Here is a 16,752-nt window from a genome sequence, read left to right on the forward strand (position 1 = left end):
TTTGTATGGAAAATATGTCAAACCGCCATATTTATTCCTCAGATAGAGGTTAACTGATGATTGAAAAATCAGCCCTAAATCCACATGAAGTAATTCCTAAAATTATATTAGTTACTTTATCGATATTAAAAACTCGTTTTAATACTGATTCATGACATAAAATCGTGAGTGAAGTGTTATTTATTTCGTCATTTAAATTATTTAAAGTCGATAGCGCTTTATCAGATATTTTTTATTAGCAAGGCCGTCTTATATAAGGCGATGCAGTTGCAAGTTTTTATACTTAATTTAATAATCATGATATTCACTGATCGTTATGGATTTTGATAAATTCTTAATTAAAGAACTTCAAGCTTTTGATAATAAAATGACTTTAGTACAAGTGAATTAGATTGGAATGCCTACATACAATGTACGTAGGTACACTAGGCAAGTAAATCTACACCACTATTTCTTCTAAATCTATCTATGCTTATCTTGCACAAACATAGCTACTGCCAAGTCTTATGTTGGTATCATTTTACTTTCTATTGCTTTTAAAGCAAAAAAGAACTGTTCCGATAATAATTCATGATGTTGCACATTTACAGTTAGCTGATGATTGAAATTCGAGAATGATTCGCGTTATAAAAGAAACCTATTCACAATGTAATTGCGAAATCTTAATAACTTGTACGAGAAATTATTTCTATTAATTTATTCTTCATTCAAATATCGTGAATCGTGACTATCGATTTGTTCTCGATTTTAAGTTTTATAACTGCAAATATGACTGCCTACAAATAATCGGAAATTGGTATGAAGGTGTTTTATTTTTAAAACCGAACTCTGCTATTTACTTCCAAATGACATGCAAGGGCTGCTAAAGATACTCTAAGAAGGGCTTTCATGCTCCTCAATAATAATATATTATCATCTTCCCTTTGATCATATTATTCAATCCCCATAATATCAAAATTATTTTAGAAGATATTTCATTTATCTTAGAAGACAATCATGAAAGCCTAGCATATCATCATCTCCCGAGTCTTTTTCCAACTATGTTGAGGTTGGCCTCCAGTCTAACCTTATGCTACTGAGTACCAGTGTTTTTACAAGGAGCGACTGCCTATCTGACCTCCTCAACCCAGTTACCAGTCAAAGCCTAGGATATAGGTATATAGGTCTTTTATAAGCGAGGACTTTTAATTGGCTCTCTATCGACTATGACTTCCTTTTTTATTTTGTTTTTGTTTAGCTGTAAGTTCTCCATAGTGTACTAAATAAATAAATAAATAAATAATGATATCAAAATATATTGTCTGACTTACTTATATTTCTCAATGAACTCCTTATATTCATCCTGCGGCCTCAGGTTCTGTATGGTGGTCTCGATTTTGGTCTGTATCTCCCTAAACTTGTCCGTGCTGAAGTCTGACCTCTGCACCACTTCTAGTAGCACGCCTTTCCTGTACACAAAAGTTTATTATTGTAATTAAAATAAATCTGCAGAAAGGATTTCTAAGTGAGCGTGAAATACATACTGGTCAAAGAATAAATTGGTTATCAGTTCGGCAAAGTTTTGTTTAAATATTTTATTAAAGAAAGTTTTAATTTATAATTATCGTGAGACAGGATCAATTCAATAACAGCATAATTGTATACTTTTATATATCTTACCGTATTATATACCAGAGTCATGCTAGGAAATTCCATTGCGTGTTAATAGGCTGATGCACATATTACTTTCATTGGTTTTTATGTCACGAAAATAATATCCGTATCGACCTAATTGAAAAATTACACGAGGATAATTCAGTGGTCTATAAATAAGGACTTTTGACTATTTGTAAAGATCATTTAATTGTCACAAATCTTTAGAAAAAAACATAGCTATTAGTACCTAAGTATTTAGCATTCCGAGAAACTTTTTCTTTTAACTTTCGTGGGTTTTAAAATCTTAGGAAAAATCTATTAGGCATGTCGACCTTATCTTTGTATGCTTTTTGTTTAACTACTTCAGTAGTTACGTTATCAAGTCATTAATTTTATGTTTATATGCCTGTTATCTAATTTTACAGCCAGAACATTTATTCAAAATATCCTTATCTATTGATTTCGATCGTAAATATCAAATCAGCAATCAATCAATAACCATTTTACTGAATAATTATTTTACATTATGTATTTTGTTTGGTTTGTTCTATTCTATTTTGTACTATTATTTATTTGCACCCAAAATTGCCTTAAATTTACAATTAAATTCTATATCTACTAACTCTTTACAGTTAAACGCTAGTATCTTTAAGTTAAACAGTACCTAATTTATCTTTAAGTTTAGGTACTCTTTACAGTTAAAGAGCCTTCAGAGATGTAAAAATAATGGCATTTTTCTATTTATTTACGTTTATTTATTTGCTTACATAAGCATCAAATTGACAAAACTTTGCCCTTTGTAACTTAATTCAACGAATTAGCCCTAGGAGTGGACATGTAGATTTATAATCCTCAATAGTTCCTGATCTTACCAAGACGTGGCAGTAGCCTCTCCCTGCCTCCTCTGCTGGTCCAACAGAGTCGGTAATGCAGCCATCCTCAAAGCTCTCTCGCACTCTGTAGCCTCGGCCAGTAGCAGCACATACTCATTGTGTGCCCTGTGGAGCCGTCTGCAGGCCTTACCGTACTTGCATCAAATACAACTCATAGTTCCTCAACTCACCAAGACGTGGCAGTAGCCTCTCCCTGCCTCCTCTGCTGGTCCAACAGCGTCGGTAACGCAGCCGTCCTCAACGCTCTCTCGCACTCCGTAGCCTCGGCAAGCAACAGCACATACTCGTTGTGTGCCCTGTGGAGCCGTCTGCAGGCCTTGCCGTACTTGTCCCGAGTCTCGTCCAGCTTGCGCCCGCCCCGACTCGTGGGACCTGGAAAATTAATTTAGAAAAAGTTGAGAAGTAAGATTGCAAGAATCACAAAGACCTGATAAAAGTCCTCAGAAGGGAGTTTGAAAAAAATTCTAGGAGTGCTAAAAGCTTAATATTCTATGTATTATTACATCTAAGATATGTATAAACTAGCTGTTGCCCGCAACTTCGTCTGCGTGGGCAATATAGAATAGTCAAAATACTACTTATCCCGTAGGTGCATTCTTTCACGTGACAGTATAATTAGGATTAGCACTTAGCAGTCGCATAGATTCACTGATCAAGGTTGTGTTGTGGATGTGACCATCTAATAGCGGTAGGCAGAACTTCTCAACATTTAGAACTAAACATTATTTTGTTCGTTCCATTACGTACTGATAGGTTCAAACTAATACATTTTACATCCTTCATCATCCCTTATTTTATCACCCGTGGGGGTTGAATGGGGGTTGAATTACTCAAAATCGTATTTAAGCGAACGTCATCATAAAATTCTGATTCGTCATCAGGACTTCTTCATAAAATCTAAGAAGATGTATACAAACTTTCATCCCCTATTTTATCCCCTTAGGGATAGAATTTATCAAAATCCTTTCTTAAGGGTTGCCTACGCCATAGTAGCTTTATGCATGCAAAGTCTCAGTCCGATCGGTTTAAAATTGACAAAGTTTCATACAAACTTTCATCCCCTATTTTATCCCCTTGGGGGTAGAATTGATCAAAATCCTTTCTTAGCGGATGCCTACGTCATAACATCTACCTGCATGCCAAATTTCAGCCCGATCCGTCCAGTGGTTTCAGCTGTGCGTTGATAGATCACTATGTCAGTCAGTCAGTCAGTCACCTTTGAGTTTTATATATTTAGATAGTCTTACATTTAAGGTAATTCTCCTCGAACTTGGCCCTCATCTGTTTGTAGGACTCGAGGCACTTTTGGTACTCGCTCTGTTTTCTCGACACCTCCTCAGAAAGCTGTGGACAAGGATAAATAATAATTATGTAAGGTTAAAAAAAAAAAAACTTTACTAAATTATCTTTAGTTATACACTTGACATTCAACCACTTGGATTAACAGACCCAATAAAAACAACCAGACAAGGAAAATGAACATTTAAAATGATTAATCCCATAATTTTTGCATCGAACCAAAAAGAAAACTTATGTATTCCGGGATTTCACAATCAAGGCCCAGGTGTTTAAACCGAGCGTTGATAAACCAGTCAGTCTGGATATCTGTAAAAGGACACGCGTATACGCAGACAAAAGACTAACCTGTTGAGCAGGAAAATTACGTAGGAAACCATTTGTGTTTTCCAAAAGCGAACCAGTTTTTGCATTTCAAGTTCTTAAGTTTTGATACAGGCCTAAATATTCCCACGTGGAATTTATCGGAACATCTATATCGAACTATTAAATAAAGCGATAAATCGCCAATGAAAACAGATGGGCTTGAATAATAAATGAGTGAAGCGCGAGAGGCGCGCGCGCAGGTGTGGGACGAACAAATCATGCTAACAACGAGATTTATTCTCTCATCGCGCCCTCGTGTTAACGCCTTGGAGTTTAGCTGGTAACAGCATTCATCACCGAGCCATTTGTCAAGATTTTAGTAGGTGCTACATAAATACTACAAGTGCTTACCCATATCCTAAACCTCGACTAATATCTTCTGGTGAAATAATTAAACAACCGAATGTTGAGCTTTATGTAAAAGAATGAAGTTATAGAAATAACAAACGAACGCAATTATCAGTAACTGCAAACCTTATCCGACAATAATTTCCCGTAGAAACACATTGGCATTTATAAACGTGGCCTTATTAACAATCGTTATCGAACTAAAGCTTCCATAAGCGTTCTTAATTGAGAAGAAAACTCCAGTAATGGCTGAAATCCGAAAGTTTTCTCACGGCTGTTCACGCTGCATATGCGCTAATTAAATATAGAGTTAATGACACTAAATAATGTTCCTCGCCTATTAGACGGTGCCGGCGCCGTGTACGTATCGGCAAATTTTTTACAACAGTTATTAACAATTAAATGCTAATCAAAATTGCTTTATATGGTGAGTAAAAAATATCATCCTCCAGCAAGATTTGTATTACATATTCATTTATGTAAATATGTATTGTGCATTATGACGCCATGTATTATGCAAGGCTGCCTACTGTTGCTGAAATGGAACAATGAGCATTGAAGTTTATTTTTTTTGTTGTCTATTATTTGGGTAACAAATATTGGCGACGATAACACACACAAGATGGGCAATAATCCAACGTCTGCAAAGATATCAATATTGATACATACCACACTCGTAAATCCAATATGACTAACATAAGGTATCAGACAAAAATAGACAGGACACATGTTTTGTTTCAATAAAATTATAAAGGAAGTTGAAATTGATAGCGCTATAAAAATGCCAGCAAAATCAGTTGCCAAGTCATGTTAAAGTCAAAAAGAAAATAAAATTCTTTCTAATCAATTGGTGTATAATAAATCACAGATACATCAGTATGGATTACAAGTGAATTATGATAATGCTTTCGATATCCGTATCACATTAGCTGATCACGATTCAACGGATCTTGAAGATGAACAACTAACAGTAATCGCCGATGGTGCTTCTAAACAATATCAATCACAAAACAAAGGAGAACAAGCGCAAACAATGCTATTTCAACATAAACAGTTCGAGTTTGTTTTAAAAATGTATATTATAAATGATCCAATGAAAATGTTGAATTCAAGAATTTGTTTCTGAATCAGTGGGTACATTTTTAAGAATAGTACCTATTTGTTAATTGTAATCGTGTAAAGTTACCAAATGAGACTGTCTTTAGAAGACATGGAAGAAATCCTGATAACCGAATCAAGATGAAAAATCCAACGAAACAATTCAAATAACTTCGAGTTTTCGCTGTGCAATACTACAAGTTTACTTAGAAACTTAGAGCTCCCCTAAAGTGATCTCGTAAAACAGTTTCACAAACAATCACATGGCCATTAGTTACCAATAATCTACCTAATCATAAACATCGGCTTGACGATGTTTGGGTGCCAGCTTACGTCAGTGTCGGTCGCCCGCCCGGAAATATTTGGCATAACACAACCGAGCTTGCCTTGCTTCTACATATGTTTACACTTATTGTTTGTTTTGTTTATTAGATGTTGTGGTCTTTAAACAATCGCTTAGATTTGATCTGATGTTGCCTATCTGTCACATTCATTCCTTAAATTGATTCGACCAGCAGCATTACTACCTAAGTTTAGCATGAACGTTGTAAATTAATAACATTAGAACAAATCACAATCATAACACATCAAATCATCATTAGATGAATCATAGCCATCATCGCCTTGAGGTTCAAATAAAAGGAAAATTAATTTCGGATTCAATTAAAATCGTATTAAATTCAAAAGAAACAGACAAAGTGGTAACAAACGTGCAAACATTTTTGACACTGCTATCAATCTTCTTCAAGCAACGCTCAACAGTTAACTATAAAGACCCTAATTTTATGCGAAGGGCTATTCGAATACCGAGATTCGTATAACGAAATAGTAGAATATGTGGTCGATATTCTATGGGCATATGCTGGCTAATAAAACTCTAGTTTGGCGTAAGAAAAATAAATCAAAATAACAGTATCCGGTCGCGAGCGCATATTTTGAGAGCTAACGGCAACATATCGTGGCCTCTCATATCAACGAAAAAAACCGTCTCAAACAGACAGGTTTCGTCTGGAAAAAGTTGGCAGCTATAATCTTGATAGTGTTCCCACAATCCTAATACATTTTTACAATCATTATGGATTCGATCTTTGCAAATAAAGGTAGGCCGTGAAATTATAGCATCATTCACTGAGCTCAAAACTTCATATAAGAAAAAAGATTATCAAAGATCAGATTATCAAAATTACAACTGTCAATACAACAAATGTATTAAGTAGTATAAAATGTAATGTTAGTTAATGCATTATTATCCTTATTTTCCAATAATCCTGAATTGATGAGGAAAAGGAAAGTGACTTTCATTTTGAAGGTGTACCTTCCTAACCCACTTGATACGGGACACCTTCAAAATCTGTTCATCATTATGAAAATTCCGAGTATGTGACTTGCATTACCGTTAAAATTGAACAATGCATACGGTAATCCGCACAACATGACTGTCATGTTAATGCTCTTTGGAACAGCAAATCTTGAAGGAGGCTGACAAAGCATCCACCGGTACCGGTACCTCCATGTGATATAATATCATTATCATTCAAATCACACTGGTAATATTCTGAGAAGTTGTAACGACTGGAGTAGAACAGACGAGTTCTACTTACATAATTATCAAAATGGTTAATAATACTTTTGAGTTTAAACTTTCTCACTGAAATTAAACGGGAAACAGGCGTTAGGTCTACATGGATAACATTTAACGTAAATATAGAAGAAAAAGGAAAAGTCACGTACATTGCAGGTCCTAGCAACGCGCCCTGTGGTAAACCACTAACAACGCATACAGTTCATTGACTTCGATATCTACGCTTACTGAATTAGCCATGATTTACAATCAACACCAGTAATGAGACGACATGATAGTCAAAGGTTTTCAAAACTAAAAACAAATACGTGAATTAATACTAATTAGGTAAATCAAAAGCCATGGCCTAATCGTTAATCGCCAAAATAAACGACAGAACTGTAAAAAATTGTGAATATAGTAGGTATGATCTGCCTATTAATGAACATAATAAGACAATTAGCAGCGTAAACACTAATGCTAAAAGCACGAAGTGTATCGAATGGCTTTAAATTGAGTCATGGACTACAATAAAAAGCAAAATATGACTTAACATAATGGTTTATGTACATAAGATGCCATGGAAGATTAAAAGTGAAATCGTCCAAATATAAGTGTAGATGTTAATAACTGCCTATAGAATTATTGTATAGAGAAAGTAACAATGCAATAAATTGCAATATAGTATTGTGCAAATACAAAAAAACTGTGTAAGGCTTGAGAACTATAAGTAACACAAGTGGTTCGGTTAGTAGGTGTCGTGAACAAAAGCAGAAAGTAACAATGTCGCTGCACGCAAGGAGACAAGGTAACGGTTTCTAAGAACGGTGTCTCACTACGTAAAACCCTCGCTTTATCTGAATGTTGGTTAGATAAGAAGCCTATATTTTTACTTTTACGATAGAAATATATCTACAGGTTTACATTTTGTAAATGGGCTAGCTAACTGTTCGTGTAAGGTTACACTCAATTGTTCTAAGGGTAAGTACCACTTAAACGCGTTTCTTGATAAGAAAGCTTTAGTTACCTTATACGGCAACAGAGATATTGTACAGCCAGCAAAAACCTCAATACATTCTGGAACTATTTCTTAAATTATATTAACAGATACGTAATGCCCACAATTTGCAAATGAAACGGAAACAACAAACTAGGTCAGGCTGGATTTAGCTTCCAGTGAATCCCGAACACCGCGTTCAGCTCCTGTTACTGAGACATTAGCAAGAATGTGTGCTAGATATTTATAAACATAAACACGCAACTCTATTGTCTGTGACCCACATTCGTCAGATGCGGCCACTCACACGCGTGCCTTTGACTCCACTTGAGGATATCTTCGGTTGTATTGTTGCCCATCGACACACGTCATCGACGGTAATCGACTGAATGGCAAATTGACGTCATACACCACTAATGGAATTCGAGGCTAACAAAAAAATCTTGTGATTGTACCTATATATTATTACCTGTATCTACATATTAAAGACATTCAAGATTGATTCAAGATTTAAATGCATTCTTTTTAACCAGCGATTCCTGACTATCAGTAAGAAGAAAAAGTAATATTAACCCTAAGTACATATTGACAAATTATGGTATTAACGACGTCGGTAACGTCGGCGCATTAGACCAAAGAATGCCTTTATGTATTTGACTTCCGAGAAGCGTCAGCAAAAGCAGGTCCCGTGAGAACATATGTGCATTAACCTGCGCCAAATAAGTACCTGTACTAATGATTTTTTGTAAATAAAAGTAGTTCTAGAGAAATATTTGCCATATTCGTCAAGCTAGCCATTAAATTACTCGGAAAAGCTTTTCCTTGTTTAGCAATAGCAACAAGTTGTCAATACTAAGGTGTTAGAAAGCGGACGTGAACATGTGACAAAAGTTTTTTGATCTTCAAGTGGTCCTCAAGCAGTTCGGAAGTGTGAACCGTAAGGGCTCGAAGGAACCGAAGACAAAAAATTACATCACTTGAAAAAAGTCTAGTAAAGAACAAATTTAGAAGTGGAAACAAATCAGAGATAAAATAAAACCAGGCAGCAATTTCGTAAAACAGTATTTTAAAGATTGTTACTACACAAACCGTGGAAGAGAAAAGTTTAAAATTAAGACGTTACAAAACCTACTGCCAATAGCAGGCTGTAATGACATTAACCAAGATTCTTTGAGCAATACCGCTGACGGTAGAGAAAGCGTTTTTCGTGGAAACGATAAAACATGCTGGTCGTTTTACGTCAGTTTATGAGGAACTAGGGACTTTACAATAATTCAGTTTAAGCAAATAAAAATGGGAAGTAATGTTATTTTGTTTTTATATTCAAAATTCGGCACCACGTTTATCCTAAACAATTATTATGTGGCATCTTTTATCATCTTCTCGGGATGGTTCAGTTTGCTTCATTCTGAGTAAATCCTCATCTTATTATAAAGGTACATATGTATTTGCTAGTAGTCGATATAACATGTCCCACCCAACTATTTGATTTTATCTACAATCTTCGCCTTTACCGACACTCCTGGGAAAATAGGAGTGCCCATTACTGGCGGCGCCTCCTTCACAACATATTTACATAACATTTTATAATATAATCACCATGTCCAAACAAATAAACTAGACAAAGCTATTTATATTCAAATGATTGGATTTTATAAATTTTATCACTTCGTTTCGAACAAATGTGAGGTCGGCGGTAGGTCGCATGAAAACCTCATTATTTATAAACAATAGCAGTCGGAAAAAATCTCTGTAAAAAATGTTAATCCCTTAACAGATACGAACCAACAAATAAAGAAATCATCCATGTAGGCACTAACGTATACGTTAAAGATGTTAGGTTTCTGATTTTTCAAATCAAGTAGGTTAGGTGATGACAATATTTTAACATAGGTTTGATACAGCTTAGGTCTAGCAAGTGTATCATCAACCTTGAAACAAAAGTGAAAAACTCGGACCGCAGAAAAAAGAACGAAAAAATCAAAAATACCACTTTGACAACAAAACTGGCTTAAACCACTGAACGATAAATGTTTGCGGTCACCGTATGAGAGGGAAACAATTCATTTCACATTATATTGTCTACTGCGCGCAGTGATGGCTATTCCGTGAACATGACTTCCATCATTCCATGTTTTACCATTGTTCACTCACCCCGACAAAGCTTTTTATTTAATTGTGACATGACACATGCAAAAGATTTATAACATGCTATTTTACAACGCATAAAGTTCGATTTCAATATTTGATAACAGGGTGAATTTCCCGGGACCAAAAAATGCGTGGCATCGATGAAATCGGTACTAAAAATCATTGTTATAATATTCTAATATTTTTTTCTAAGTAGGTGAAATAGTAATCTATGTGTAGCACTAAATATTTTGTTAATAGGATTAATGGGTTCTCCAAAAAAAAAAATTAAACCTCAAAATCTTTCATTGCCGTGTTTGTCCACACGTCACCTTGATGTGTACTAGACCTTATTGATAAAAATGTATTAGTTATTTATATTAAAACCTACTTTTATTTGATTCGTGAATAGTTAAAGTATTGTTAGGGACTACATTTGTTCAAATATTTAAACAATACAACAAATGGTAAATAAAAAATAGTTTGTCCCAGAACTACCATTCATCGCCGTGTCCTAAACATATTTGAGAATATTGCTTTTCTAACGGTTTGCGTCCCTCCCGCTGTGCGCTAAATGTTGCATATTAGTGGACGTCAAGTGTTCGACGTGGAATGACGTGTCCACGTGCCTGCGTTTTCGCGCCATAAATGCAAGTATGCAATTTTTTTAACACTGGACATTTTTTCTTTCATCGCCGTGGATAGGTCTTACTTCTGTTTGAATAAGTTTGTCCTCTTAATTGATCATTCGGTACAATGCCATCTATCTTATGTTTATTTGTGACGTGTTAATTACTGTGAATTATTAACAGATTTTAGTTTTTGATGTTTTGCCTTGATATTCATTGCCGTGCTCTCATTGCCGTGGTTTCCGTGGTCAAAATTTGCTATGGAAATGAAAAAATACACAGCAATGAAAAATTTTCATTGCCATGCCTTGTAAAACAATTTTGTTTCATTGCCGTGGCCGCATGTTTCATTACCGTGACTTATGTTTTCATCGCCACGGCATGATTAAGAAAAAAAACAATTTGTACTATATAGTCAACTACAAAAAGATATTTCCACGTTCATCTCACAAAATGATAAACTTACACACACACCACTTCAGGTTCAGGTTCACTTAGGTTGTTTTACTAGAGGAGTATTTAAGAAAAGAAAGAGAAAGATATGTCAAAACGATGGCTGCAGGAATAGTTTTCATTGCCATGGACGCATGTTTCATTGCCGTGCATGCAAGTTTCACCGCCGTGGCATGAAAATTTTAGTCTTGTATATCTCGTTAGTTTTTTAAGCTATCTACTAGATATTAAGTAAGAATACATATCTTATCAAAAACTTTAGTAAACACTATTTTTTCTTGTTCTAAAGTTAAAGTATAAAAAATCCACGGAAATGAAGATTTTATTGGACCTGTTGAAATTCACCCAACAAACACGTTGAGTGCCTGAGTCACTGAGAACGTCCTATCTATCGATTAGCGATTCCTTGAAGACAGGTGAGTCAGTCCAAACTAGCTTTTGGATTGTAGAACCTGCTGATTCTGGGCGTTTTACGGTAGTAAAAATATTAATAACGATTACTTTTTATTAATATTCATCTTTGCCTTCCTATTTATTAGCGAGGATAAATCAAATGGAAGGTTTTCCTCAGTCAAAATAATTTTCAGGGAAAAAGCAAGATGACTTTGATACGAAGAATGTTGATTGATGTTTCAAAACGTGTCTTACTCCAACTTTTTAATCAAGCATTAACTATGAGTCATCTGCTGTCTCTGGTAATTTCGAATGCAGTTGTTGGGCACTGTTGCACATAGTAAGTGAAGGGATACGCCCGGGAATGACCTCAGGGCTGGTGACGACACCGCATTTAAAATTCCAAGCTCGTTCCATATGCGAACAGGACCCAGGAGACAGGGTGTTTACTAGTCTATAAAGCAAATGAACAGGCATTATAATCTATTACTGAATAGTAATGTGTTCGTGCTGTATGCACGCATACTTTGAGTTCATGTCTTATTGTTGCGAAGTGTCTTATTTGGTTTTAATTCGATTGTGAATACTAAAAGACGACTCCAAAGACCAAAGGAAATCCTAATGCATCATAGGTTCGTAGTTTCACAATGCACAAAAACATCGTATCTATAGAACAAGCGGAAAACTTGCAGCTGGGTGTGGCAAGCGAGGCGGCTTTCTCTAGTCAGCTGGTCGCCCGCGCCCTGCACGTGTGAGGCGCACGCGCAGCGACGCACAGCCGTGAGATATGCTCCACATTGGCCCAAACCCTGTCAATACCGAGGTTACAACATGTTGATTTATGACGACAGACTCTATTTGTAATTTGGGTTGGCATAATTATTTAAATACCGGGTTTTATATTTTAAGACACGACATTGAAGTGTTAAATCGGAAATTACGGTAGTATTGTAATTTTGTAAACTGATAACGCTGTGAATCACAGACTAGATAGGAAGATAGATCCACAATCTACATGGACGATAAGATATCGTACATAGATCTATTAAAATTCATTTGCTTTACAATCATTAGATACGTGCCATCGATAAACTGATAGGAAACTGGAAAGTAATGTACAACACCACAAACATACGAGATTGCTTTCCTAGGAAGTCCAGCTTTCATGTTATTTATATGTATTTGAACAAGATATTTATCGTAACTACTTAGGTACTTTAATCTAAGATATATCATCTGCTGGCAATAGAGAGATCGAAACATAGGTAATGTCTGAGCAAACTGGGAGTCAGCAATGCTTTCCTCACGTTTTCCTATATTATTAGAAATTGTGGTCGTTATTCCAAATATTTCCTACTTGAAAGCTGCAGGAAAAACAATATTTTCATCCGTCTCTCATGTTATAAATAGGACCATTCATTGGAGATTTTCTCCATACTAAACAGGACTTTATAACAGTTACATTTGAAGGAAAATCAATACGAACGTTGGAAATGAGTACAATCGGAAGATTCTGAACCTAAGCACGCGTGTCTTGCGTGGAAGGTACGCACATACTTACGTCACCAATGAGGGCTTTGAGGAAAGATCTGAGATTACGAAGACTTGAATGAAAATAACCTTTCCTTTACTATTTAGATTTTTATTTCTACCATCTTCATCGACATGGAATTTATAAGTTTTGACTGTTCTAGAAAACTCATTAACCAACAAATCAATGGATTCCGAACCAGTTTTAATGAACAACCAAAGCTCAAATTAGCTGATAACCAGATAAATTGCATAGCAACAATAGCTTTATTCATGGGCAGGTTCAATGAAGCAGCCAGATTGCCGCGGGCGAGTTCCCACGACTCCACTCTTCTCGCACCAATTAGTTACACCAAGCCTAACCAAGCTATACTTAGGTGCCAATTTATTGATGCAAAAAACCTTCACAATTATTGTTTAGCCAGGAATGTTTGGCTTTATTTCAATGATTTAATAGTTTTAATTTGTGCTTTGGTTTGCAAAGCTGTAGGGATGATGCTCTTTCTTTTAACGCTGAGCTTAAAACTTAAATGGATTATGTTCTCAAAGATGTAAAACTGTTACTTAATATGAGAATAAGGTACTGAGTTAACTCGATAGTTCTAGAGCTGAAGAAAAATTGATCTTAGATCTTTGCAGAACAATAAACTGTTAGACTGGAAGCCGACCAAAACAAAGTTGGGAATAAGGCTCGGAGGATGAGGATGATGAAACATATCAAATAACATCAATTTAGATGGACTACGAACATCATTCACCATTAGCAAAAAAAGCCGTCTAATCGTATTTGGCTAAATCTACTTATTATGAAATGGCTTATGTTTAAACACCACCCAAAAAAGTACCTATTTTACTACCAAAAAAATTCTAAACGGTTACCAAAATGGATAAATGGTCACCAAACAACGTTTCCAAAAATATTATTAGATAAAACCATTTTTTCTTATTATTGACTACTAAAAAAATTTATGGACGCCTTTAGAATACACTTATACCAAATATTATATATTGTCACTACTTAGATGTTACCAATTATGTAATACCATGACTCCTAATTTGGTAATTTTTGTTAGACTAAAAAAGCTAACGATCGCTAGAATATTTCCTAAATACCAATTAATATACTAGGGTTCCCAAACTTACGTCGCTTATTTATTGTTATATGAATTTGTGTGTAACTCAGTGCGTTTAAAATGTAAGCACGCAACATGCAGCAAGCATGGCTTCTGTCACGGCTCCGGCGCTGCGGGGCTCCGGCGGTCCCATGCGAGCTTATCGTCGCAGATGGTTTTCATGCTCACCACCGCAGCTTCGGCTTGCTGGCCGGCTCCGCCGGCCAGCCTCAGCCGCAGCGGCGAGCCTTAAAACTACCTGCGCCTCAGCTCGCAGGCCGCCTCGCCCCTCCGCGCCTACGCGGTTTTGAATTGCACTCTAGGGGTAGGGCAGACAAGACTAAGCGGAGTCGGTTTTGCAGCGATTCGTTTTCGTCACTAACTTTGATTTTTGGTAGTAATATTAATATTTTAGTTGGATAGAATTTGGTGACCATTAATCCATTTTGGGAACCAAAAATAATATGTGTGCGAGATTTGCGATTTTTCTGATGTTATTTTATTTTTTTTGGATCATAATATTATATACTTTAGTGCCCTTTTAATAAAGTCAATTTATTTTTTTTGGAGTTGTTTATTTTATTTGGTGCCTCAGCCTAGAGTCTTAAAAATATTTTTGGTGACCGCCTAAATTATACCCTTATGAAATATGAAAACAGGAAGGTATCGTATAAGTACATAAATATCTATATTCATCAATATCACGCAATGAATATAAAATTATGTAGAAAACGTTTCTAAAATAAAACATGTAACGGTGTCATTTTATGATTTACGTCAACAGTTGTCGTGTTTATAGGCATAATTAAAAATATTACGCAGATTATGACTGTGAAGGGAGAGCGACGAAGTAAATGTTATTCAGGAAATGCCTTGATTTTATAATTCTGCAAAAACAGACACCATCTTGATTTTTAAAACGGGAAGTTTTTGGAAATTGATCCTTATGCCATACGATTTTCAATCTTCAATATATAGACAGAACTTCAGGACTTAAAATCTTATGTTCAGAAGCAAAATAAGTAGGTTCATAATGTGTCCATAATTATTAGGATTTGTAAAAGCAGTAGTCACTATTAAAGTTTCAAAAGTTAAAATCCCACCCAGTTAAAGGCAAAAGAGAAGTAGCCCCTGAACACGTTCCATCATCAGATTATCATAGCTCAAAGTAAACACCTATTATAGAACCTGACTGGAATGCTTTTTTCCTCTATAGTGGCGATTTATCTTTGTCATATACTGTAAACAATATAGTGAGGACGTTGACTGTACCTACGTGCCTGCACGTCCATGATAACTAATACTGCTAAGCCACTGAACCCTTTGTTTTTGACATGGGTGGCCTGACAATACTACGCAGTATTTTAGCATGTATATCCAAATGTATATCGCCCACAATTCTGTTGACCTCCTCGACTTACATATTTGAATCGTTACTAATATTACTTTATGTAGATACACACAACAACGCAGTAATTCTAAAGTTCTTTGGTCACTAGCCGACATTATCGTGTTTGACAATCAATGTAAACGTTAAAAAATAATACTTCAACGAAGAGGTGCAAGCAAACAACATTATCAGAGTTCACATCCGTAGGTGACTTAATAGAAATAACAAAGATAAATATAATTTAAGTACAACGGTAAGTAAACGAGAAAGTTCTTGGTATCGCGCGTGTTGCTACCAAACCGACTCTATTTGCACAGCTATACAAACTGCGTGTTGTTATCGGCATCCAATGTAAGCAGAACCTCCCCGCTTCCCTCTACAGAGCAATAATGAAGCAATAAATGGTAATTTTGGATTTTACGGCGGCTCTTTGTAAGATGGTGGAATTGTATTAAAGTATGATGACGATGTTGCGCCAGCTAAACTACCTAGTTGTTGTAGAAAACGTAGCGTCGAACAGGGACTTTGTTCGTTGTACTCCGATACACTTGTGCAAACTTTGCTGCATCTTTCAGGTCGAATTTTAACCGAAAACGAAATCGATTGACCTACTCGTCAAATTCTTAATTTCAGAAACATAATTAAATTTTTAACAGGTTATTTGAAATTCGAAAGTAGCAAAGTAATCAATTGAGTTTTAGTTTCCAGACATGATTTTCCTCATCAAATATATATGTTATGGACCAAGTGATAAATTAGGCAGTATACATAATGCCCGGTCATTATGAATAATGCCCAATATGAGAGTGCAATTTGATAATAATTATTCAAACAATCAAATTGACCGGGCACTATACATATTGCCCGTGACCTTTTGGGCAAAGTAATACAAACATATTTAATTTCATTTTTTTTTATTGT

At 35.5% G+C, this 16,752-nt stretch overlaps 1 protein-coding gene across 3 annotated transcripts in view; it reads right to left on the reverse strand.

Annotated features, from left to right (window-relative positions):
- The window catches only part of LOC110377167 (tyrosine-protein kinase Fer), a 44,767-nt gene that overhangs the window by 9,331 nt on the left and 18,684 nt on the right, over positions 1-16,752 (reverse strand). For 2 of the 3 annotated variants that reach the window (XM_049837225.2, XM_049837226.2), the window contains exons 3-5: positions 3,776-3,872; positions 2,699-2,900; positions 1,311-1,448 (exon numbers count right to left, since the gene is read on the reverse strand). In XM_049837225.2, the coding sequence (XP_049693182.1) occupies positions 1,311-1,448; positions 2,699-2,900; positions 3,776-3,872 (437 nt within the window). Of the gene's footprint in view, positions 1-1,310; positions 1,449-2,507; positions 2,661-2,698; positions 2,901-3,775; positions 3,873-16,752 lie in introns of those variants that run through there. The other variant, XM_064037759.1, reaches the window with a different exon arrangement.

The sequence above is a fragment of the Helicoverpa armigera genome, chromosome 14 (genome assembly GCF_030705265.1).
Source record: "Helicoverpa armigera isolate CAAS_96S chromosome 14, ASM3070526v1, whole genome shotgun sequence".
NCBI lineage: Eukaryota > Metazoa > Arthropoda > Insecta > Lepidoptera > Noctuidae > Helicoverpa > Helicoverpa armigera.